General features: G+C 35.3%; 2 protein-coding genes across 4 annotated transcripts; both read right to left on the minus strand.

Moving 5' to 3' along the window:
- Nucleotides 1–71: 71 nt before the first annotated feature.
- LOC107839834 lies at nucleotides 72–14,762 on the minus strand. Of its 3 annotated transcripts, XR_001665136.2 has the most exons (13): nucleotides 14,267–14,581; nucleotides 14,005–14,151; nucleotides 6,687–6,860; nucleotides 6,152–6,234; nucleotides 5,833–6,031; nucleotides 4,746–4,867; nucleotides 3,885–3,951; nucleotides 2,630–2,680; nucleotides 2,044–2,096; nucleotides 1,688–1,898; nucleotides 1,281–1,451; nucleotides 1,038–1,162; nucleotides 547–966 (listed from the first exon to the last, which is right to left on the minus strand). XR_001665136.2 is itself a non-coding variant. In XM_016683469.2 (12 exons), exons 1-12 carry the CDS (start codon nucleotides 14,327–14,329, stop codon nucleotides 428–430), a joined length of 1,404 nt encoding a protein of 467 aa, XP_016538955.2. In that variant the 5' UTR covers nucleotides 14,330–14,762; the 3' UTR covers nucleotides 72–427. The 3 variants fall into 3 exon arrangements, 2 of the variants coding, with proteins under 2 accessions (XP_016538955.2, XP_016538956.2); XM_016683469.2 differs by lacking the exons at nucleotides 547–966; nucleotides 1,038–1,162 and adding an exon at nucleotides 72–490 and having other exon boundaries at nucleotides 14,267–14,762; XM_016683470.2 differs by having other exon boundaries at nucleotides 422–1,162.
- Nucleotides 14,763–15,820: 1,058 nt separating this feature from the next.
- On the minus strand, nucleotides 15,821–20,035 carry LOC107839833 (NADPH-dependent pterin aldehyde reductase). The gene is made up of 5 exons (XM_016683467.2): nucleotides 19,689–20,035; nucleotides 18,025–18,094; nucleotides 17,003–17,196; nucleotides 16,377–16,549; nucleotides 15,821–16,125 (listed from the first exon to the last, which is right to left on the minus strand). The coding sequence occupies exons 1-5, from the start codon at nucleotides 19,941–19,943 to the stop codon at nucleotides 16,056–16,058; spliced, it is 762 nt and encodes a 253-aa protein (XP_016538953.2). The 5' UTR covers nucleotides 19,944–20,035; the 3' UTR covers nucleotides 15,821–16,055.
- Between the last annotated feature and the right edge of the window lie 5,603 nt (nucleotides 20,036–25,638).

Raw genomic sequence — 25,638 nt, forward strand, 5'->3', positions numbered from 1 at the left:
TTCATAAATCAATACGGCAATAATGCGTCGCTTATAAGCCTAAACAAAATAAAAGATTAATCAGAAGGGTCTAAGAAGAATATTGTGAATATGTATTGAAGAAAATGATTCTATACTTCTGTACATGGCTAAGATTCTTACTACATTCTGGTTGGATATTTACAGTATATTTCCAAGTTTAGTTTTTGAATTTTGTGAATAAGCTGCAGAACAGCTTTGGGAGGGTCTTTTCTTTATCCGTTTCTAGAAGATGATTAATGCTTTAAACAGAAGATCAAATGCCAGCTTCCCAGTAAACATGGAAGGGTGCTTCTAAAACGAACTGCTAACACAGCCAACAAAAGATGTCACTCTGGTTGGTGAATCCGAAGAAACTTCAACAGGGAATAACTGGTCATTATAAACGCGGATGTTGAAACACCTTAAGTCAATTCCATGCATTCTCCTTGAAGGGACCAGAATCCTGTAATAATTGCATAACAAGTTTAACCTGTAGGAAAATACAAGCAGACAGAGATCAGCGAGAGCTCCTCAAAGCTGCAGTATCCATATTAATGTGGCTCATCTTCAGAGAGCAACTTAACGTCTTCATTTCATCAAGCACATAAAGATATTGCTCAAGAGAGTTGGAATGTTTTGTATTACAGTCTAAACTAACTACAGATGGAGGATTTTGGAGGGGAAGAAACACAACAAACTTGTTCAGAGTTCAAGACCGATGGGAAAGAATCCATTAAAGAAAGCCGGGGGTGGGGGCGACTGTTGTAAGACTTTTCACCTGATTTATTCCCGGGGTTATATGACTAAAGGAAGAGAATTACTAATTATTCGTCCCAGAGAAAAGCACATTGACCATCATATGTTATCCTTCAACCTCAATAAAATAATGTTTATAATTGATTTCTAGACTCTTATCCCGATGGAGAGCTTTCACTGCCACGGCCTTTTATGTATTCCGATGGTCACCTGTAATAATGCGACGTTACAAATTGGTTGGAATATCTTAAACCTAATGGCTTAAAAGGACAGGAAGTTACAGTTACTATGAGAATGTGCCATCCAAGCTTCCTGGTATTCGATTGGGGAAAGAAGTCTTATACAGCTCTGTAGTTTCATTTTTCAAAGTTCAAGATAACCTTGTGATCTCATCGTTTAGGTGCTTCTGCTCATAAACATATATGGGAATATAAGTTTATTTTCTAATTTTCCTTTGAGGAAAGAAACATTCGAGAAAAAGGCAACAGTAATCCAAAAAGCTTTTCATTGGGAAGAATAATCACCTGAGCAGATTCTCGTACCAAGAAATCATCAATGACTCGCTTAAAATCCTCATCTAGAATATAGTGACTGCTGTAAGTAGTGACTGGCATATATCCCCTTTGAATTTTGTGTTCACCCTGAGCACCAGCCTCTACTGTGCTAAGATTGAGTTCAATTGCCGCGTCTATGGCCTGAAAAACAGATTAAGGAACTCAGATGTGAAATTTCAAGCAGGAAAACGTTTGAAGACTCGAGAGGAGCCTGATTTACTTCTGAACTACTAGAGGCTAGTTCTTGAATATGAACCGATACCATCAAAAACACAAGTAGCTATTTCTATGGACGCTGTTGTCATAAATAAAAAAAAAAAAAAAAATACCCTGCAAGGCACATTCTTTTCTTAATTTTAATTGATGGTTTAAACTACCTGGTAATAGCATGCTTCAAAATGCAAATGCGCATAGTAGGTTCCTGGGAGACATCCCCATAGTCGTCCGTACAAGGTATCTCCTCCAATAAGATTAAGGGCTGCAGCTACAAGCTCATCACCTTCTTCCGCAACAACAAGCAGTACATTGTCACCCATCTTTGCACCCATACGATGAAAAAAGTCTCTCGTTAAATAAGCAGTACCCCACCTAAAGAGGCAGAGAACACAGATTAGATAATGCAGGTACTGAAATACAATTGTAAAGTATAACTAGAATAATATAGCTGACTAAAGTTGAGTTAAGATAATATAATAAGAAGAAATGCTAATGGCCCAAAGAGAAAAACTCCTACTTGTTATCTGTTGTATTCCTGTAGAACTTATAAAATGTGTCCCAGTGGTTGGCCTGCCAATATTAATAGACAAGCATGAAATGAGAATTTCAATCTCATTCAAGGACATAATAATAGTTGCATGTGACTCGTGGTTCATAAAACAAGAAATCGGCTGTTCACATCCAGACGGTAAGGATCATATCTACTAATTCTTTGAATCTAGTTAGTAAGAGTGATCTTGAACTTAGACGAGATGCTAAAAGCTAAAACATCACCCAGTAATCAAGTTAATAGAAAGGACTCAAGGAACGGATCCATAAAAAAGGATCATATCCTAATATGGCAAGGATGGTATGGTCCCTTGATCAGTCCTTGTGGGTATCACATAGTTCTCAAGCAAGGAATACAGATTGGCATCAGTATATATGGACCAAATTAAACAAGTGGCAATATATCACAATAAAAGCTGATGCATTGACCAAATAAACATGTGACAATACATAAACTGTTGTTACTACCCTCGAGAAAAATATACCCTATCCCAACAAAGTCACCTATGCTCAAGTAACGAATTAAATGGAAAGTCAAAAGCTCAAAAACACACCTTGATTTCAGATCCTCTAAGGCGTTTCATGGTCACATTTTGGGCCGATATCTGAAATAAGAAAAGATCTTATGAGTTTTTTTCTTTTGATAAGTTAAGTTTTATTAAGTACCACTACCAAGAAAGTACTGCAGTAAATACAAAAGGCTGGACGTGTTTTACATTACATATTCAGGGATTCTAACAAGTCCAGCATACTATGAAATTCAAAAGTAATTTCCCTTTCATCTAGAAGTACAAATTCTGCATACACCTATACTTAACAACAGATATCATCTCCTTTTATTTTCAAAACATCTCTTATTTCTTTCGGTCCATATAGTCCATGCAATGAGAGATGGATAGTCGTCCATATCTTCTTGTGCAATTTGTCGGTATAATATGTCTTCCAACAGCATAACAAACTTAAAAAGATCATATGTGTATTTTGCAAATTTGAACACATTGAGCAAGAGAGAGGAGGTAAAATCTGTACATAGCTAATTATGAAACTAAAGGAAACGCTATACTCCTGTAAGAAAAATCTTCATGTGATACAGGATGAAGAAAAGATGGCACTGTAGAAATATGTGACATGCCAACAGCCACATAGTCATGCCAATAAGGTGACACTGCCAATGAGGCAAAACTAAATAAACAATAATAAAGTGTTGTTTATACAACAATAATAGATTTCTTCGTCACTGTAAGAGAGTAAATATAAACACGTTCCCAGCAGGATTGAATATAATTTAGATGTAAGACCAAAGTCCTCTAGTCATTAGGTTACCTAAAGCAGAGAATTTTATTTGTTCCGCATACTGCAAACGTGTTCTCTGTCATGTGATATATTCTTATGAACTGCTCTATGATACAAGTTTCGGCATGGGATCTGTGACCAAAAGGGCAGGTCTAGTTATTATTATACACCATGTTCATTTGTAACTTTCCCCAAGCTTAGACTACTGATAAAACCACTAATGGGGCATATCAAATGCCCCAACCCCTCATCCCAGAGAATACTCGCAGCTGAACTTTCTAAAGTTATTACTGACAGAAAAAACATATATACATGTTTCCAGTAGGATCGGATATAGATGTAGGACCAAGTCCTCTGGTCAATGCGTTTCCTGAGGAATGGACATTATGACCAAAGGCAGGTCTAATACAAATACTTTTCTTTATACAGCCTCTTTATTTTATTTTTTTGAAAACCTTCTATAGCTATTGACTGATCAAGCAATTTTCAAGGAAAAAGAACAGTACTTCTACAAACCTTTTTGCGTTCTTGGCGAATGTTTTTCCTCTTACTTTGCTTCATGTCCATCAAAAATTCATCAAAGCTGAATATGAAAGAACAAACTTATAGCAATCAAAAAGAAACAAAACTCATTAACATGATGTAGTGGTAAATATGAACACATCGAAGTGTGGACAAAATGTAAAGGTCTATGCAATGCTCTTCAAATGAAGCAATCGCAATTACTTTGGCGGCTTTTTCTTTTTTGGAGATTTATTGTGACTTGTGGTGTCCTCCTCAGCTTGTGCATACCTCGACTAATCCATTGGGTACCTTTTACCTCCCACCAGCACAGGAACAAGGTAACTATGTCTATAAAGGTCTAGAGAGATGAAAACAAATCACACAGAGTCGCTTGTGCAGGATCTGAACCTTGGTTCCCAAGGTTACTCCGACTCTAACACAGAGAGGAACCCCCGTCCATGGATTTTGTGATAGAGGTAGTACCAGTTCTAGGAGAAACCCATTTAAATCACATAGAGTCGCTTGTGCAGGATCTGAACCTTGGTTCCCAAGGTTACTCCGACTCTAACACAGAGAGGAACCCCCGTCCATGGATTTTGTGATAGAGGTAGTACCAGTTCTAGGAGAAACCCATTTAACCGGATTACAATTAAGGCCTTGCTTATCATAAGCATCAAGCTCCTTCATCCACACCTCAACCAGGAAATGAGGCCTTCATAATCTATACTACAATAGGATGTATATGACCAAATGAAATAAGATCAACTACTAAGAAGAAGAAAAAGAACAAACTAAACGCTACAGCCATATGAAATTCATTCCTCTAAATTTCAGAGCAACTATCTCAAATATGAAGTAGATCTACATACTCACTTTTTATAATTACGATTTTTCCAATGATACTGCATTCCAATCCTTTGCAGAAAACCTTTCTTCTCCAACTTGTGCCACTCATTTGCAGTGGGAAAAGTAATATGTAGAGATGAAACGTTAAACTGTCAAGGTAAAATTTCATTATACAGAAAATGGAGTACTTTTAGGCATATGAAATTAACTAATGCATACCAAACTATGATTGTCGACTGAACTTAATAAGAGTTCCAGAAGGATTAATTTTTACTAATAAAGGTATGGGCCATATGACAAAATATGAAATTGAGGAATAGATTCTCCAGCTAACCACGTAGCACGAATTATTTAATATCTAGTTAAACTGTGTAACTCAACAGTTGTACAATTCAAGAAGCCAAAAGAAGGAAATATGTCAGGACAACAGCAACAGAGAGGAGCTAATTCATAAGCTTCACTCAAGAAGTAACTTCAACCAAATGAGAATTTTGGAAATTTTAATGGCCCTATAAGAAATCATTTTCCAATTTGACCAGGATGGTAGTGGTCACACTTTACAAGAATGACACCCCAACAACACATTAAGCATGTCTTATGCTATCTGCCTCGGCCTTTGTCAGCCATGCACACACGTTTCTTTGATCACACTAATCATGTGGGTTTTCCTTCTTAGGGAGTTTGATTTATCAAATTCATAACCTTAATTCTCAACCAAGTTATTTGACATGCTTTGTCTCATAGGATGCACCTAGGGAACAGGTAGAATTTAAAATTCCTTAATTGCCCTCTGGGCTTGTCTAGCAAGCTTTCACAATTAAAGGTAGCACTGCACCACTAGAAAGTGACGTGGACTTAAGAGATCTCCACGGAACAGATTTATCTTCTGGCTTCTTATAACTTACAAATCTTCATCAAGTCAGACTCTAAGAAATGACACCTTCCGTGAAATAAAGGATAACAGAAATATTGACTGTAATATGCAGAATCTTCCCTAACCAATGAGCAACAATTACTAAAAATAAAAGAATCATACTCACAACTGGACGAGTTGAAAAAGAATTTATGAAATCCAAAGTATTATTAAGTTTGTTTGGACACAAAAAAAGCATACCTTGATTGCCAAATCCTTCATTGCAGAAACCAGGATGTCAAAAACTTGATCTCTATGTGACGTGTTACTGACCAAGATCCTCGGGCCTGTAACTGGAGTGAAAGGGACTGAGCACTGCAGCTTTGGATAATAGCTCAAACCATAACTGTAATAGGCATTTGCCCAAGAATGATCGAACACATATTCACCATAAGAATGGCTGCAAATTAAGATCAGAAGGAATTAGCCAATGCCAGTCCACTATAAAAAGTCGAGAAATTATCCAGCAGCAGAAGCAAGTGAAAAGCATAGTCCACATATAGCATGGAAGATGTTGAACCTTTTGAGATAGAGAGGAACAACACCTAAAATATTATTACTTTCATCCTTAGCAATGATGTGTTGTGATATCCAGCCATTACCCTGAGGAGGACATAAGCTTTTCTTCCATCAAAATGAGGTCATAACAAGAACAAAGGCAGCATAAACTAAAGATAGAAGAGATACATGACTAGCTCCCTAGGTCTCTTATGAGTTCATTCAATGAGATTAAGGTCACAGCTATTCCAACAATAATACGGGAAGATATGCAAAGAATGGACAAAACAGTATAAATAAGCACAAGATGGAGAATATTAGCCACAACAGATGTTATTGACATGGACAAAACAGTATAAATAAGCACAAGATGGAGAATATTAGCCACAACGGATGTTATTGACATAGGCAGGCAGAAACGACTTTTTACTTATATAAACATCACCAAACACAAAAAAGACAGACAAAGAGAAACAATGGCAGGTGTAGTGCTCTTAAACGTGCAACAAAAAACCATTAAGCAAAGCATTGTCAAGTAGAAGGTGATAACTGATAACCTCCACGGCAGAGCCAGACTCCTCTAAGCTCGAAAGAAAACTGTGTGAAAGAAAGGGATTAAACTCCTGACGACCAGTCGAATCAAGACTGCAAGAATCCCACTCATCTGGCGAAACCTCTGAGATTGAAGAAACCACAGAAACTGATATCTTTTCAGTAGTTCCCGTATCCCCCTAAAACAAAAGACAAAATTGTAATGACATTTAAAGTAATGATATCACAAGAAACTATTGTTATTTCCCACAATATAGTCGGGTATGCAGAATCTGTATATTACAACAACAACTTCAACTCTAGTTCAAGTATAAACAAGAATACAATGAAGTATCAAATACCCTCAATATAAGATCAAAATGACCTTTCCAAGAGGTGTATTTATTTTTCAGAAAATAAAGATGAAACAGAAATTGAATAGGCCAAGTCGTCTGAATTCACGGAGTTTCCTTAAGGAAATAATTTCCCTCACTGTACCCGAGGTTGTGGAATTTTTCCTCCCAGCATAAAATGGCCAACAATCCAACTATAGCGGTACCTCAAATGGTCGGATTCTACGAACGCACTCAACGGTTTTTATGATCATACAGAGTATTTTGATGACAAGAAGAATTTTTTTTAACTCAAAAAATTTCATTCTAAAAACCTGCGGAAGAAAGTAGGTTTTTATAGCCATAACATGCCTCTTCGAAAAGGTGGCATTGCTTCAATTTAGAGGTGTGACTTTTTCCTGAAAATGCATGTACACTAGTTCATGAAACAGTGGCACCAGTTCATTCAAACCAGTGAACCAGCATGCATTTATAAATGGAGTTTCAAAACACTGTTTTCGGATTGAATTTATTTATTTCTATCAAATAAAATTTGTCATCCAAATCCAAAGCCGAAGCCGAAGCCGAGCCGAGCGAGCGACAACGACGGTGCGAGGCATTATCTAGTTCTTGCCTCACTATCCATCCATGTGGAGTTAGTGTTTCTCAATATAAACACCCTCAAGTTCTCTTTCTTCCACCAATGTGGGAGAAAGAGTAAACTTGCCAATTTGGGAGTACACTTTCCATTTTAGTGTCTCCATCCCTCCACTCTTTTACTCTCCATTTTTCCATTCACACTTCTTTCAACTACTATGAACCCAACAATCCCCCACATGAATGGGAAATGGCTATTTTTCGTAAAACTTTTACGGACAAGTATGTGATCATCAAGCAAAGACTGATTGCATCTGGATAAGTGGGTTTCCCTTTGAACTTTCCGTAGTGAACATACATCGGATGCACTCGATCAATCGGTAGATTTGATATATTTGAACCGTCGAGCTTTAATGTACACCTAGACAACACATGTCACACAACCAGCCTTTTACCGTTCATGGTTCTTACGGTTTTGTTCTTTTCAGCCATGAACACGTCCCGATTTTTATGAGAGCTTAAGGAATAGGCCTTTACTAACATTCTCTTTGAAGCGGCTTCCACTTCGCCCTCACATAGGTGATTTCTAAACGTTCAATCCTGTAGATTAAACTGTTTGGTCAAATCTGCCAAATTTAGATAATCATTAAAAGACTTTTCACCTTGAAGTCTTATCCTAGTTTACTATACATTGTCTACATCATGAGAATGGGTTGGGTAATTGACAATGTTCAACCTGTCAGAAACAACTTTGTTTGATCTCCTTGAACCTAGCTCTTGGGATCTCCAGTCTGCTAGGTAGAGTTACCGCTATATTGACTCGTCCTAGGCCTTAAACCTATTCCCTTGGATGTTCTTTCCACTCCTTCTCTAGATAGGCCTTTTGTAAGTGGATCCGACGCATTATCCTTTGATTTTACATAGTCAATAGTGATAATTCCACTAGCGAGAAGTTCCCTAACGGTACTATGTCTCCGTCGTATGTGACGAGATTTACTGTTGTACATCATGCTCTTTGCCCTACCTATTGGCTAGCACAGTGTATACATACTGGTGCCACTGGCTTGGGCCAATACGAAATATCTTCCAAGAAATTCCGGAGCCATTCTGCTTCTTCACCGTCTTTATCTAATGCGATAAATTCAGATTCCATTGTAGAGCAAGCGATACAAGTCTGTTTGGATGATTTCCAAGAAATTGCTCCTCCACCGATAGTAAATACATATCCACTTGTGGATTTTACTACGTTCGATCCGATGATCCAATTTGCATCACTATATCCTTCAAGTACAGCAGGATATTTACTGTAATGCAAAGCATAGTTTTGAGTGTATTTAAGATATCCCAAAACTCTTTTCATTGCCATCCAATGAGTTTTGTTGGAATTACTCGTGTACCGACTCAATTTACTAATTGTACATGCTATGTCTGGTCGTGTACAGTTCATTATATACATTAAACATCTCAATACTCTTGCGTACTCCAATTGTGAGTCACATTCACCTTCATTCTTTCGAAGTGCAAAGTTCACACCCAATGGAGTCTTGGCAATACCGAATTCCATATACTTGAACTTGTCAAGTACTTTTTCGATATAATGAGACTGTGACAATGCTAATCCTCGTGGAGTTCAATGGATTCTTATACCTAAGATCACATCTACAACTCCAAGGTCTTTCATATCAAACTTGCTCTCGAGCATTTGTTTGGTTGCATTTATGTCACAAATGTCTCTGCTGATGATCAACATATCATCCACATATAAACAAATAATGAATTGGTGATTTGGTGTGTCTTTAATATACACACATTTGTCACATTCATTTATCTTGAATCCGTTTGCCAACATGGTTTGGTCAAACTTTGCATGTCATTGCTTAGGTGATTGTTTTAGTCCATAAAGTGACTTAACAAGTTTACACACCTTATTTTCTTTTCCTGGAACCACAAAACCCTCAGGTTGTTCCATGTATATTTCTTCCTCCAAATCTCCATTTAGGAATGCGGTCTTCACATCCATTTAATGGATTTGAAGATCATATACCTCCGCCAAGGCAATTAACATTCGAATCGAGGTTATCCTTGTTACTGGCGAGTATGTATCAAAGTAATCAAGGTCTTCCTTCTGTTTGAAGCCTTTTACTACAAGTCTTGCCTTGTATTTGTCAATAGTACCATCCGCCTTCATTTTTCTTTTGAAGATCCATTTAGAACCTAAAGGTTTATTTCCGGGAGGAAGGTCAACCAATTCCTATGTATGGTTGCTTAAGATTGAATCTGTCTCACTATTGACTGCCTTTTTAAAAAAGGATGAGTCTAACGACGACATCGCTTCTTTAAATGTTTGAGGCTTATTTTCTAAGAGAAATGTTACAAAATTCGATCCAAACAAAGTTGACGTTCTTTGACGTGTACTAGTCTTGGATTTTCTTCATTATGTACATTCTCACTTGGTTCATCTCGAGGTCGTTTAGATCCTCCACTAGACTGTTCATGTCTAATTTTATACGGGTAAATGTTTCCAAAGAATTCAGCATTGTCTGATTCAATTACCATATTTTCATTAATATCTGGATGTTCGGATTTATGAACCAAAAATCGACATGCTTTACTACTTTTCGCATATCCTATGAACACGCAGTCCACTGTTTTAGGTCCTATCTTAACCCTTTTAGGTATAGGAACTTGAACCTTCGCTAGACACCCCCACACTTTGAAATATTTCAAGTTGGGTTTCTTTCCTTTCCATTTTTCGAAAGGAATTGATTGTGTCTTACTATGGGGAACTCTGTTAAGTATACGATTGGCCGTAAGGATAGCCTCCCCCATAAGTTTTGCGGTAAACCAGAACTTATAAGTAAGGCATTCATCATTTCCTTCAAAGTTCGATTTTTCCTTTCCGCAATTCTATTAGATTGAGGTGAATATGGGGCCGTAGTTTGATGGATTATTCCATTCTCTACACATATTTGCGCAAAGGGAGATTCATATTCTCCGCCCCTATCACTTCTTATCATTTTGATCTTTTTGTCTAACTGATTTTCAACTTCAGTTTTATATTGCCTAAACGCATCTATTGCTTCATCCTTACTATTTAGCAAGTAGACATAACAATATCTAGTGCAATCGTCAATAAAAGTTATGAAATATTTTTTCCCACCACGTGATGGTGTTGACTTCATATCACAAATGTCAGTGAGTATTAAGTCTAAGGGATTGAAATTCCTTTCAACGGACTTATAAGGATGCTTTGCATATTTCGATTCCTCACACGTTTGACACTTTGATTTATGTACTCAAAGTTTGGCAAAACTTCTAAGTTAATCAGTTTTCGTAACGTTTTGTAATTAACATGGCCTAAACGTTCATGTCATAAATCATAAGACTCAAGCAAATAAGAAGAATTCGAACTTTTATTTATTTCAACAGTCATTACATTCATCTTATAAAGGCCTTCGGTCAGATAGCCTTTCCCTACATACATTCTCCTTTGCTAATTACAATTTTTTCAGAAACGGTTACACATTTGAATCCGGTCTTATCTAGGAGTGAAACAGAAATTAAGTTCCTACGTAACTCCGGAACATATAACACATTGTTCAGTGTCAAGACCTTGCCGGAAGTCATCTTTAAGCAAATTTTTCCTGTTCCCTCCACCTTAGCAGTAGCGGAGTTAGCCATGTAGATCATTTCTTCTGCTTGAGCCGGAGCAAATGACGAAAACAACTCCCTGTTGGCACATACATGGCGGGTGGCACCAGAATCCATCCACCATTCGCGAGGATTCCCCACCAAGTTGCATTCTGAGAACATAGCACACAAATCATCACATTCTTTGTTGGATTCAATCATATTTGCTTGATCCTTTTTCTTGCCTTTCTTCGGGGCTCGACAATCTGTGGACTTGTGGCCAATTTTACCACAATTGAAGTATTTTCCCTTGAAATTTTTCTTGGGTTGATTGCTTCCATGTTCAACTTTCTTTCTTTTCTTTGAATTGTTTTGGTCATCTTCTACAATATGTGCTCCATTAATTGTAGAATTCCCTTTTGACCTTCTCTCGACAGCTTTATTGTCCTCTTCAATACGCAGTCGGACAATAAGATCTTCGACAGTCATCTCCTTGTGTTTATGCTTTTAAGTAGTTTTTGAAGTCTTTCCACAAAGGTGGTAGCTTCTCAACTATTGCTGCTACTTGGAAAGCATCATTCACAATTAAACCTACAAAACTATTTATGTGAGTATTCAGAACATTTTTAATTTGTTCAACTAAGGTATTTTTCAAGGATATACCTTCTGCTAGGAGATCATGTATGATGACTTGCAACTCCTGTACTTGAGAGACAACAGATTTGCTATCTATCATTTTGAAGTCCAGGAACCGTGCAACAAGGAATTTCTTAATTCCCACATCCTCCGTCTTATATTTTCGTTCAAATGCCCCCCACAGTTCCTTTGATGTCTTGGTTCCACTATAAACATTGTAGAGGTCATCTTGGAGACCACTCAGAATATAATTCCTGCAAAGGAAGTCCGAATGTTTCCAAGCTTCTACAATAACAAAGCGGTCTTTGTCCGAGGTTCTCTCGGGCACCTCAGGAGCGTCTTCGCTAGTGAACCGTTGCAGACATAAAGTGGTGAGGTAAAAGAACACCTTTTGCTGCCACCGCTTAAAGTCAATGCCCGAAAATTTTCCGGGCTTCTCCGCCGGTGCCATTGTTGGCGGAGCATTTGTGCGACTTGATGTGGCAATATTAGTTTCCCCCACAGAAGTTGTCGCATCCATCATTTGACTTTCAGTTGCCATTTTTCTGTCACCATAAGACAAAAAATACTTAGTATTTTCAGAATACTACTTAAAAAAAAATTAAGCAACTTTAAATTTTTCTTCTTGTTTCTAGTTAACAATGAAGTTTTTATGACTTCCAATTGTCAACCGAATGATCTTTAACTTGTGACAAAGTTTTTATGACTTCAAATCACTAGTTAAGTTCAGGCGGAGTAGAAAGTAAAACCTTTAATCTCCAAAAACAAGCTATACAGATTCTGTAATAGTGTTTATTTCCTTAAGATTGTTATTTCCCACGATATAGTTGGGTATGCAGAATCTGTATATTACAACAACCACTTCAATTCTAGTTCAAGTATAAACAAGAACACAATGAAGTATCAAATACCCTCAATACAAGATCAAAATGACCTTTCCAAGAGGTGTATTTATTTTCAGAAAATAAAGATGAAACAGAAATTGAATAGGCCAAGTCGTCCGAATTCACGGAGTTTCCTTAAGGAAATAATTCCCCTCACTGTACCCGAGGTTGTGGAATTTTTCCTCCCAGGATAAAATGGCCAACAATCCAACTATAGCGGTACCTCAAATGGTCGGATTCTACGAACGCACTCAACCATTTTTATGATCACACAGAGTATTTTGATGACAAGAAGAATTTTTTTTAACTCAGAAAATTTCATTCTAAAAACCTGTGGAAGAAAGCAGGTTTTTATAATCACAACATGCCTCTTCGAAAAAGTGGCATTGGTTCAGTTTAGAGGTGTGACTTTTTCCTAAAAATGCATGTTTGTTTATCCTAAACAGTGCATCTGTTCCAAACAGGTATGTCACTTCGTGAATCAGTGTGTATTTTCGTTGAACAATTGCAAATTTCTGTAGCATCTGTTCGAAAACAGTGCATTAGTTCATGAAGCAGTGCAACCTTCTGCAACAACATCAGTTCGAAAATGTACACTAGTTCATGAAACAGTGTCACCAGTTCGTTCAAACCAGTGCAGCATGCATTTATAAATGGAGTTTCAAAACACTGTTTTCGGATTGAATTTATTTATTTCTGTCAAACAAAATTTGTCCAAAAAGATAGATCTCATCCATTGATCATTATCCAAATCCGAAGCCGAGCCGAGCGAGCGACGACGGCGGCGCGAGGCATCATCTAGTTCTTGCCTCACTATCCATGTGGAGTTAGTGTTTCTCAATATACACCCTCAAGTTCTCTTCTTCCACCAATGTGGGAGAAAGAGTAAACTTGCCAATTTGGGAGTACACTTTCCATTTTAGTGTCTCCTTCCCTCCACTCTTTTACTCTCCATTTTTTCATTCACACTTCTTTCATCTACTGTGAACCCAACAATTATCACTATAACTACCATCTAAGTTGCACGGAGTCTCCACTTTAGATGCCGCACCCATGTCAGATTCTTCAAAAATACACTACTTTTGAAAAATCCTACAAACACCCATTGACATTTTCGAAGAGTCCGAGCAACATAGACTACCATAATTTTCAAAAGGGACACTACACAAGCACTAGTAAATCTGCAAGTTGTATTCTTGATTTGTTTTGACAATGTCACTTGCAGGTTTCAACTACCCAAGAATCTTGATTTCCCCAAGAAGTACCTGTGATTCTGCCCCAGATAAAGCGAATTCCCCAAGTGGAAGAACCTTGTCAGCAGGCTTCACACTTCTTCTTGGACCCCAAAACAGTGCTTTTACTTTGAAAAAACAAGCCGAATTATGAGTAAAGTGAGCAAATGAAGATTTCCCCTATAATACAACAGAAAACAAAAACCATTAACCATCCATCTATAAGAGAAGTAGTAATTTAAAAAAAAAAAAAAAACAGAAAATACTAGTTATTTCTGAGAGAGAAGAGAAGTACAAAGTGGAAAGGAAGATGGCCAAGAAATAGTGAAGAAGGAGCTGCTGTCCCTGCAAAGGCCATTCCTTTCCCACCAACTACAAAGTAGTAGTAATAAAATTTATCTATTTATTGCGTAAAATCATAGCCACCAAAATGTTGCAGACGTCAACTCCAAAGACGAAAACAACATTTTAATGGTGTTTGGATTTTTCCATTGCTCTAATGGAGAAAAGGGCCAAAAAATAAAAAAAATAAAAATGATACCGCCATGTACTAAAGTTTTTGCTACAAGTGGATTCAGACAAACTTTATTATAGAGATTATTTTAGCTTATCCGTCATCTCTTACTGACATGAAAATGTAAATCAATAAACTATATTTTAATTAATGTATGCTGCTTCAATTTATGACCATTAAAGTTAAATTATCTAATTTGGTAAATGTCAAAACTCTTTTTTTTTTTTTCTCATCTCCATGTGTTTTGGATGGGGATAAAGAAGATAAAAGACGCTTCTTGAAGAATTTTAATTCTACGCATTTTGTGCTATAAATAATTTGTTCAATTTTATAATATATTTTCATGATTAGAGTTGTATTTTTATATTTTTATTTATAGTATCTCTATTTTCATAAAATAGAAGTAAGGATGCATTAACATTATTTTTTCTGACCTTAATTTATAGAATGGCAATAAATATGTTGCTATCATTGTTGATTTCTAAGTAAATTAAAACAATTGCGTTGTTGATTTCTAAGTAAATTAAAACAATTGACATTCAAATTTTGCTACTTAAACTTTTTTTAAAAAAAAAAAAGCACTATTAGAACAAAGAATCATTTTCTTTATTTATTTATTTGAACAAAAGCGGGACTCATATGAAGAACAAAAAACTTCGCTAAAGATATTGGCACAATAACCGGTTAGTTAGACTTTGACCGAAATGGATTTTATTCTTTCTTGTTTCTTCAACAAGACTTTTTTATTCGAAATAATTGACGATATGATGTACCAAAATGTATTTAGTCAGATTTGATTTTTTTAATCATATAATAGCCTGAAAAATGTTTTAGACAAACCATTTACTGATAAATTATTAGAAGTAAACACAAACCAGTCCCCCAATACAAATAAACAAACACTAACTTGGCTTGTATCAAATGATCATACATGTCAAATTATAAAAGTGGATCTCTCATAGGAATTGAAAACAAGCTACGTACATAGTTTTCTGAAATGAACATGAGCAATTTGTGTTAATTATCGAGTTAACGCCCGCACAATGAAGGACGACTTTATTTGCTAAGATATTGAATTATTAACCGGAATGATATTAATAGTCAAAGCCCTTGTTATTCACTTAGGGATCGTCAAGTAGCAGGCAAACTGTGAGTAAAGACTTTATTGAATGAGAGAATGCACCTCATAATTATATCCATGGGCTCCAAAAGCATCATTCGGAATGGACATAATAGCAGAGACGCAGTAACTTCAAGGACCAAGAACTAGTTAATTAGGCAAATCTGGTATATGTTACCGATGATTAGGAGGATGACCAGCTGATACATTAGCAATGAAACCAAGAAAATGAAACCTACTTTATCAAACAAATAGACCATTTGCATAAGCCTAAACTCCCTTTGACCCGCTCTTAGCTGCTCCAAACATTACAAATGTTTCAAATCTCATACACTCACAAAAATACAAGACAACTCTGGGGAGAAAAATGATTATCATACTCGATGGAATAAAAAAACTGGTGGTTTCCATCATTCTGCTAAAGCTAGTATGTCACTTAACTGCGTAAATTTACACCGAAAGAGATGCCCCATTATCAGCCATGGTTAGATTTAGTATCATGTTAGCCGCCTTTGGAGCCCTGACAAGGTACAAGGATTTTAAACATTAGCAAACATCCCAGAGGAATATGAAATTCATCTTGGAGCAAATGCAATAACTTCAAACTTGAAACCCAAAGTGTAGCATTCCGCGACAAACACAAAATACCAATTGAATTAAGAACTTAAAGACTTAAAATTGCATTCAAACTGCCAAAGCGATTGTATATAAGTAGTTCATAATTCTTGACAAGTTTGAGGAGGGGAGGGTGAAGTGGAAGATATTAAGTACCATAACTCAGGTGTCTGGTAGAGCGATGCTGAATTGCCAAAGCACGACTGAAGCATGTCCGTGTAAATGACGCCAGGATTAAGTGCAACAGCTGCCATTCCAGGGGGCAACTCCTTCGCAACTGAAGCTGTCAAACCTTCAATTGCCCATTTTGAAGCACAATAAGGTGCCACCTGCGAAGATCTAATAATCAGGTCTCAACAGAAGTGATATTAATTATAAGCTAGTAATGGAAATCTAAATAAATAAGCCTTTCCATCATCCATTTGCGTCTGGTAATCCTACATACGTTAAGTTTCTTCCTCATTAACTTCCAAATTTTGAAGTGACAGTTTAAACATTCACATTTGAGACGGATCATGTTTGATTTCTATGGCCCCTCAAGTCATCTAGTGCAAATGTTCTCAAATATTACCCAGACTAACCAGCAAAATTAAGTTCAACAATTCTTCACATTACGTTGGACTCCCTTGGTTATTAGGCACATAAAATATGAGATATGATGCACAGCTGGCTACAAGAACCATCATTTGGCAAATCATCAGCAGTGTGATTAACAAACTAGAGTAGAACTATGAGAACTTACGTATAAAGTTATGGCGATTTCAGTAGAAACTGAGTTTTACCTGTGCCGCACCAGATCTTCCCCATCCAGAAGACATATTTATGATCACTCCTTGCTTCTTCTCAAGCATTAGGGGAATAAAGTGACGCAGAATATTTGCAGTTCCTTTCAGATTTGTATCAATGACAGAATCAAACTCTTCAGCTGGCACTTCCCAAAGTTTGTTGTTCCTATTAATAGTTCCCGCACAATTCACTGAACGAGTTTCATATTTTAGGTTCATTTGAATGTGAGATAACAAAGACCAGTACAAACCGTAGATTGTCAATTTTTAAAACCATGAAACTGACATAATCATTCAAGGGTTAAATAAGATTAACTCAAATTAACACATCGAGAAAACTGGGTCAACATGGGCTAATTACCGGCTCATATAAACCTGGAGCTTTATCACATATACTGTCACCAAAAAAAAAAAGAGACAAACAAATGGCTTTGATGAAAGATATAATTTTACTTTATTGCAGAATGAAGCATTTTTAAGCAACTCAACTTTAAGCTATAAACTAGAAAAACATAAACAAATGGAACAGTAGCGTTGAGTTAGGCGGTTTGGCCTATAAGCCGCTAGTCAACCCATCTTGATCTAACTCATTCGACCTAAACAGACTTCGAAAAAATAGAGTCATTGACCTATTCACCGACACAAATAATTTTCCTATCTATATCAATCTAACATTAATAATCAACACTCATAGTTAAGAGTAAATATACATCTAAACTTCCCACCTTTATTTTATAGCTAGAAACTTACTGTCAATAAATCAACCAAGCACATCTCCATCCGAATCTAGAAAATGAACCTCGGTCATTTATAAGTTTCCAATTTATAATAAGACATAAAACTCGTCTAAAATATTAAATTGTAAAAAAGTTCAATTCAGTGTTGTTGATAAGAGTGACGGGAAAAGGATTGCACTTTACTATTTGTAATGGGTACAAAAATACTACTAAAGTGCTTATATCCTTTCGATATTCAAAAATAAAAAACTGTACAGCACAGCAAGGTTGTAAACCAAGTACCAATGATATCAGGAACGCCCTTTTTCTCCATAACAGCACGTGCAAACTCTTCAACACTGTTATTTACGCTCTGAAATGCCAAGGGAAAAAAAAAAACAAATTATGTTGACAGATGCATGTAAACTGATCAGTGATTTTGTCAAACAAATTAATGAAATTATATAATTACACATATGAACACATGCACATAATAATTCTTGCAGTCAACCAATATGTTTATTCACCATAATAACACTGTGACAAACACCTGAGCTTTAGATGAGAACAACATTTATTGATTGAGGAAGCACAAAAAAGCTTGTACTCTTTTTTTTTTTTTTGAATAACCAAAAAAGCTTGTACTCAAATTCAAACATGTACTCCTCCATCTTTCCCTAACCAAAAGGGCTTTCACTATTAGCACTAGTGTCTTTTCTTTCTCCGCTCATCGGGCATCCTACCAATTCTCAATACAACATTAAATAGTTTGGCAAGTCATCCTATACCAACCTGTCCAAGACACTTCCAAAATTCAAACCTCTATTTGGACCACGAACCTTCTAATCTTCATATTATTCATGGTATCCTTTACCTCAGGCGACCTAATTCTACAGCTAAAAAAAAAAAGAGGGGGGGGGATTGAGTTCTTGTCCCACATCATGTTTGCCCAATCCTAGTTCTATAGCCCCTGAAGTCAATCAATTTGTCCCTTTAATTGAGCTTTGGGACTCAGTTTCTGTCTAATTATATTTTCCATGAACTTCTCTCCAATTAAATAGGTAACAGAATACACTACTCGCCCCGAGAGAAATAGCCTTTACATTTTCCTTGTCTTCCATTCAACTCATCAGTCTTCCGCTCAATTCATCCCTGTTGCTTATTTAATCATATCCAGAACAGCCAAAACCCGACTTCAACTAAAGTAATCATATTTGTAGCTTGTCCTCCCCACAGTCTCCAGCCTTTGTTTACATCCTATCCATTTGTGCATACTTCCTAACTTGGATTTATACAACTATATTCCCCACGATGTCTTGTTCAGCTAAAGAAGTAAAAATAACGCATCGAAGCTATTAGCATCCAGTTCAAACAAAAAGAGCTTCTTCTCTCTTCCCAATCTTCTTCTATTAGTGCCTCTTCATTGCGTAAACTAAAACTACATGCAGGAAGTATAAACCATACTCCAGGTGAATATATAAATCTCGATTACTGCAACTGTTGCTTAGTTTGTAATACATAATTTAAACCATATCCAAAAGAACCACAACAATTTTCCACGGACGCGAACCCGTACCACAGTAAATACAATGAAACAAGCATCAAAACCAATAACACTACAAACAAATACTAATCCATAGACAATAACCAACTTAATAAACTCTATAACTGAATTACTCAACCAATTTTCCTCAGTAAACTAAACTGAAACCAAATAGTGGAAAAAACACGACGTATAGATTACCTTATTGTTTTAGAGTGTGCATAATTTTGACTTTTAATATCAATGACAGAAATATTGTTCACTACATTAATTTTTCTCCTTAATTGTTATGTGATGTACGAATTATCACGTCCGCACAACAATTTGTTCTTTTTATATGCATTTATTATTAATTAACACAGTACACATGTACAAACGATTTGAAATGCAAGTCCGAGTGAAGAAATGTGAAATAGAGTAGTACCACATCGGCGTTGATGAGGAGGTGCTTGTTCTCTGAAGGAGGATTGGAAGCGGAAGCGAGCTCTGGCTGAAGAGCATTGAGCTTGTCCTGAGAACGAGCGCAGCCGATAATACAGTGACCTCTCTTTGCCAATTCTACGGCTAGGGCTTTTCCTAACCCTCCACTAACGCCGGTGATTAAGGCCGTCCGTTTCTCTATTCCGGCTGACCGCATACTCGGAATCCCTGCCGGAGTACACATTGACGGTAGTGTCATATCTCACCAAAAATAAAGCATAAGAAGAAATACGTTCTTTTCATTTTTCGGCTATAAAGCTAGTATATATTACCAAAAATGGTATTGCCTCCGTCCCATTTTATAATGTTTATCAAATTATTCTTTATCAAAAAAAATATGTTAGTATTTTTCTTAATTAAGTAGAACTAATAAGGATAAAAGTAAAATTGTATCTTTAAATAATTATCAAATAAAAAAAATGGCATTCTTATAAAATGAAACGAAGGGAGTAAATTTTAAACCCCCACGATTTCTCTTTTAATCCATCCGGAAAAAAATATCACCTCATTTAACAAGAAAAGTAACTAAAAAATAGTAATAAGGTGACTTTAATAGGGTGATTTAGTAAATATAATAAAATAATCTCTTATTTCTTAATTTCGTATATGCCACATAAATTAAGAATAAATTACTTATAACCACACTTAAGTTTTTATTATTACTTAAAATCTCATTCAATTAAATTAATTATAAAAATCTCTTTTTACTTAAAATAGTTATCTCTTTTCTGATACATAAAAAAAAAAAAAAAAAAAACACTCACATCCACTTACTGTGCCATAAATCAAGCCAAAAAATCAGAAAATATATTCCATCATTTTCTCAACTCGCCTATTTTGAATTTTCACCATGTTCTCATCTTCATCTTTTACTTCAACATTCAAGTTACAACTTTCATTAACTTTCTTTTGAATTTTCATCTAACAATTCCATCTTTCCACCATTAATTTTCTTTTTTAATTTCCACCATTTCATTATGATATGAACGACATTGATTTTCGTGAAAATAAATTGAAATATCAATATGACCCGGCTATGATGAAGAAGTTATCGATTATTGCATCTGTAAAGAGGAAGAAGTAGGTTACAAAAAATCGATTTTCGTGACAATGCATGCGTTCTGATACATCATAAATTCTATACGTGATTTTGTTTCTTTATAGATATGATACACTCAAGATACTGCGTCTGATACATAGATTCAGGGTTAATAAGTCCTTGCATGCCTTATGATACATAATACAACATATATGTGATTATGGTTCAGTTTTATACTTGATACATGTAATATACTTGTTATGATACATAGATCTAATTTTGTCGAGATTTTAGATTCATATGATACATTCTAAAAATTGTATGTGAGTTTTAGCTTGTTTTACATCTGATACATTAAACATTATAAGTATGATACATAAGTATGAGATATATCATTACTTCTGATAAATAGTCAGCGTTGAAGTTGATTTGTATTAGTTTTTTCATTCGTTGCATTCAAATTAGTGAGTATCAGATATATTTAGGGACTGGAATTTTTATAATAGGTTTTGCTGAGTTTCTTAGTGATGATTCGATTCTTTCATCTAATTTTGATCCAGAATATCATCAAAAGAGAGACACAATATTCTTATGAAATTATGTCATCGTCAAGGCTAGGAAAGGATATGCCAACAATAATGAAGATCTACCAAAAAATAATAGAGATGGAAAGAACTGAGAGAATTTTGATTGGAGGAGATTATTTTGGTTATTTAAATTTGAATTATGAATCTATTACTAGGGATTAAAGACATATATGTCAATAAGAATCGCATTAATTGCTTTATTATTTACATTTTTAATGTTATTTTTCTTTTTTATAGTCAATTAATTTGGTAGTATGTATTTGTCGGTTATGTATCCAAACCAAACTTTCATATCCGAGATATTAAGTAATTAATACAAAATTTGGGAGAGAGAATAATTAGGTAGCAAAGTGTTGGAATTTATGTAGACAAGTATTATTTACAAAATATTACCCAGATCTGCTCCTCCATTTTGACTAAGCTCCACTTAGGGATTGTTTGGTAGAAGGGATAAAAAAAATAATTCTGAAATAAAATTTGAGATTAACTTTATCTCATATTTGGTAGAAAGAATTATTTATCTCAAAATTATTTTACCCCACTATTTATACTAAAATGATGAAATTACTATTCCGAGCAGGGTACTAAACGACCCCTTATAGTTGTCATTAGGAGCGGCAATGGTGCGGTACGGTGTGAATTTTTTCTAAACACGCAAATTTTAAAACCGCATCGCATCACCTTTAAACCCGCACAAATTCGCTCCACACTCATACCCGCACCACACCGCCTCATGTTTTTATTTTTATCTTCTTTTTTTTAAATCGCAACTCCATTGAAAATCATAATATTTTCAAATCTACAACTAGAAAATAATAACAACTAGTTTCTATTATATCACGTTTCATTAAGAAATTATCAAAAAATATCACGTGTACAAGTAATGATCAAATATCATATATTTTTTAAATGAATAGAGATATTAAAAAAGCTATAAAATTATTTATTTGTAGTGTTATATATATCATTTTAAGTATCATAAAATTTTAAGTAAAGAATACATATAATTTTAGGTATATTCACGAGAATAACATTATTTTTTAGATTTTTAAAATTTAAATCCGCACATACTCGCAATCTACACCATACCGCACCATTTTAAAAAATAATAATTTAATCTGCACCACACCCACATCACCCGCATAGCTTAAAACTCGCACCGCCCCATTGACATCCCTAGTTGTCGTACATGTTGATCATTTACGCTAGTACTGTACTATTATGGATAAAAGTGTAGTTGCTCAACCTTCATTTCAAATTTTGTCTTTGTTGTCCGTGACCAAATACTTCCTCCGTTTCAGAATAAGTAAATTGTTGGGGTATTTATTGATGTTTCAAAATAAGTGAATCATTGAATTTTTTTTCAAATTTACCCTTATGATTTGACAACCAATTAATTTTTGAAAAGGCATTACAAGATCAACTTTTTCTTTTTTTTTGGATAAAAATGAAAAGTTGTGTTAAATTTATGTCTTTAATGCTTTTTCCTTAATATGTGTGTCAAAATCCAATAATTCATTTATTATGAAATGGAGGGAGCACTTTATTACAGTTTTTCTCCGTTTCTTCTTCTTTTTTGCCTTAAGTAGTACATTATATAGTTTTTGTAAGGAGTACTATTCTAAATAAGGCATTAAGGGCTAGTTTGGTTTGAAAACAAGTTATATTGGGATTAGTTATGTTGGGATAAGTTATGATGGATAAGTTATACTGAGATTAGTTATACTAGGATTATTTTTTATTTAATGTTTGATTTGTTGTTGTAAGCAATAAAATTTTATTAAATTTAAATCCGTACAAAATTCAGATAATATTAAATTTAAAATATATTAGTCCCAAATAAATATTTCAGATTAATATAATTGAATTAATTATTTAAGTCCAGATAGGTATGGATTTAAATAAGACCTAGTATTTATTGAGTTAGTCTATTAATTTGGGCTACAAATGATGAGCTCATTTTACTAAGTCCAAGATATTGTCATATTCTAGAGGCCTAAATAAGAGTCATGTGTCAAATGACGTGGCATGCCAAGTCAAGTGAAGGAGCCAATAGGAGCATGCCACATATCAAAATGATGCAGCAAGCTCATGAAATAAAAACCCATAAAAATGCGTCACATCACTTAAATCTGATTGGTCAAAGGAAGTTCATATTCATCATGCCTATTCATTTCCTACAACTATAAATAGGGGTCTCATAATTCAGAAAAGGACCCCCCGGATCTCTAACCAGTAGCAAGAGAAAGCTCGTTGATCAAATGCCGCAATCTCTCTAAAAAGTTCAAGCATTCAAATCAAGTTCTTCAAGATCAAGACCACAATATTCAAGAACAAGTTCAAAAGCCCTTAAATTCAAGCACAAGTCAAGATCAAGTCCCTCAAGTCCACAAACCAAGTTCAAATTCAAGATCAAGCTTTAAGCCCTTGAATTTATATTTGAAAAGACGAATCAGAGGATTCATAGAGATTGTAACACTCGCATTGAAATCAATAAAATTTGTTGCAATATTTTCTTGTCTCGAATTATTATTTATTTTTTGACTTCGAGAATTTTGTTGTCCAATAAAATTTCGCACGCCCAGTGGGACAATCTTTACCTCTCATCTCAACTTTTCCAATTGCAAAGTTCAACAACACTGAAATGACTTCCAAGAAGATCAACTCTCAATCAATTGCTTCCAAGGCTGCCGATTCAAAGTTCTCTGCCAAAGTGGAAAGCATCATTGGTGTTACCTTTGGGAGCTGTCACGAGGAGCAAGGTGAGCAAGATAGGACAACAAACACATCCAGTGTCGTCCGCGCCAACGTCGATTTTTGGATCTTCAACCCCAAAAGGAATGAAGTCCAATACTAGTGCTTCGGAAGGAGGAAGCAGTGTTGCGGAATCGCTTAAAAGGACTTTTGCTCTACTTGAGCATTCTGGTTCTAAATACTCTGGCGCAATGAGCGATGGTCGTTCAATAAACGCGTCAAACACGTCATCTCCACTTACACCGCATAAGTTGAGCATTTCAAAGATCAACTTATGTGATAATCCGTGTTACTCTCCATCATCTCCGGTGATCATGCAAGCAATGGTAACTAATGCCTTGTCTATGGAGGAGCAGATTACGAACCTTACGAAGGCAATTGAAGATCTAACCAACTATGTCCAGAATCAAAAGGCTAGGATTAATAAGATAGTGGGTAGGGTGGAAGGCTTGATAGACAGAAAATCTAGCCATGCACTGAAAAAAACTCCAGAGGTTCATGAGATAGAAAACAAAGAATCTAGCCATGCAGCGGGAAAAGCTCCAAAGATTCATGAGATAGAAAATCCTGTGAAACAAACACCACCGACTAAAAAGGTGCAAGTTTCTACTGAAAGAATGATTCCGATTGGGCAATTGAGGGAATTCATTGAAGGGACCCTCAAAGACAAGTATGATGTTGTCACCAAGTCTTTCCTTGCGTATGCCAAGCCCTACACTACGAGAATAGATAACCTCAAAATGGTTGCCGGCTATCAACACCCCAAATTTCAATAATTTGAGGGCAAAGGTAATCTGAAACAACATGTCACATACTTTGTTGAGACATGTAATAATGCTGGAACTTACGGTGACTATCTTGTCAAACAATTTGTTCGTTCCCTAAAGGGAAATGCCTTTGATTGGTATACGGACCTCGAGCCTAACTCCATCGATAGTTGGGAGCAATTGGAACATGAGTTCCTAAATCGGTTTTATAGCACAAGGCGTATAGTGAGAAGTAAAAATTTGTTTTGCTTTGCTTGTATAAAATAAAGGATAAACTTAAGCTTGCTTACGTGACACTATCATAGAGCAGGATTGTCATTTATCTTTTCCCTTAGATTTTGTGGGTTTTTTGCCTTTTTCATATTTTTTTTCTATTATATTTAGTTACAAAAATTCAGAGGTCACATCTTACTATTTTTATGAAACGAGAACATTCTTCATAATATGATTATAACAAAATAATGATCGTAAAAAGAAAATATGCTTAATTAATGCGTGAGGAAGAAGGAAAACTAAATAAAAATGGAAAAGAATGGCATAAAGAAAATAAAATAAAAAGTGACGTGGAAGATTTGAATTTTTGTAAATTTCCTTTTTTATTTTTTATTTTCATTTTTAGTTCATTTCATATTAATGTTTGTATTTACATAATAATAACAATAAAGTTAAAATTAAAAAAAATGAATTTATATAGGCAAAATAGAGGAATACCATAAGGTGTTATAAACTTATAAATTAAATTTTGGG

This window comes from Capsicum annuum, chromosome 8, assembly GCF_002878395.1.
Source record: "Capsicum annuum cultivar UCD-10X-F1 chromosome 8, UCD10Xv1.1, whole genome shotgun sequence".
NCBI lineage: Eukaryota > Viridiplantae > Streptophyta > Magnoliopsida > Solanales > Solanaceae > Capsicum > Capsicum annuum.

Excerpts from the sequence above, each read along its gene's own strand:
- LOC107839834 (XM_016683469.2), bottom strand. The coding sequence starts at position 14,329 with ATGGCCTTTGCAGGGACAGCAGCTCCTTCTTCACTATTTCTTGGCCAT. Across the intron at positions 6,235-6,686 it reads AGTCTGGCTCTGCCGTGGAG|GGTAATGGCTGGATATCACA; the intron begins GTTATCAGTTAT and ends TGTCCTCCTCAG. Across the intron at positions 2,681-3,884 it reads TTCGCCAAGAACGCAAAAAG|ATATCGGCCCAAAATGTGAC; the intron begins GTTTGTAGAAGT and ends TTCTTATTTCAG.
- LOC107839833 (XM_016683467.2), bottom strand. The coding sequence starts at position 19,943 with ATGACACTACCGTCAATGTGTACTCCGGCAGGGATTCCGAGTATGCGG. Across the intron at positions 18,095-19,688 it reads TCCTCATCAACGCCGATGTG|AGCGTAAATAACAGTGTTGA; the intron begins GTACTACTCTAT and ends TTGGCATTTCAG. Across the intron at positions 16,550-17,002 it reads GAAGATCTGGTGCGGCACAG|GTGGCACCTTATTGTGCTTC; the intron begins GTAAAACTCAGT and ends AGATCTTCGCAG.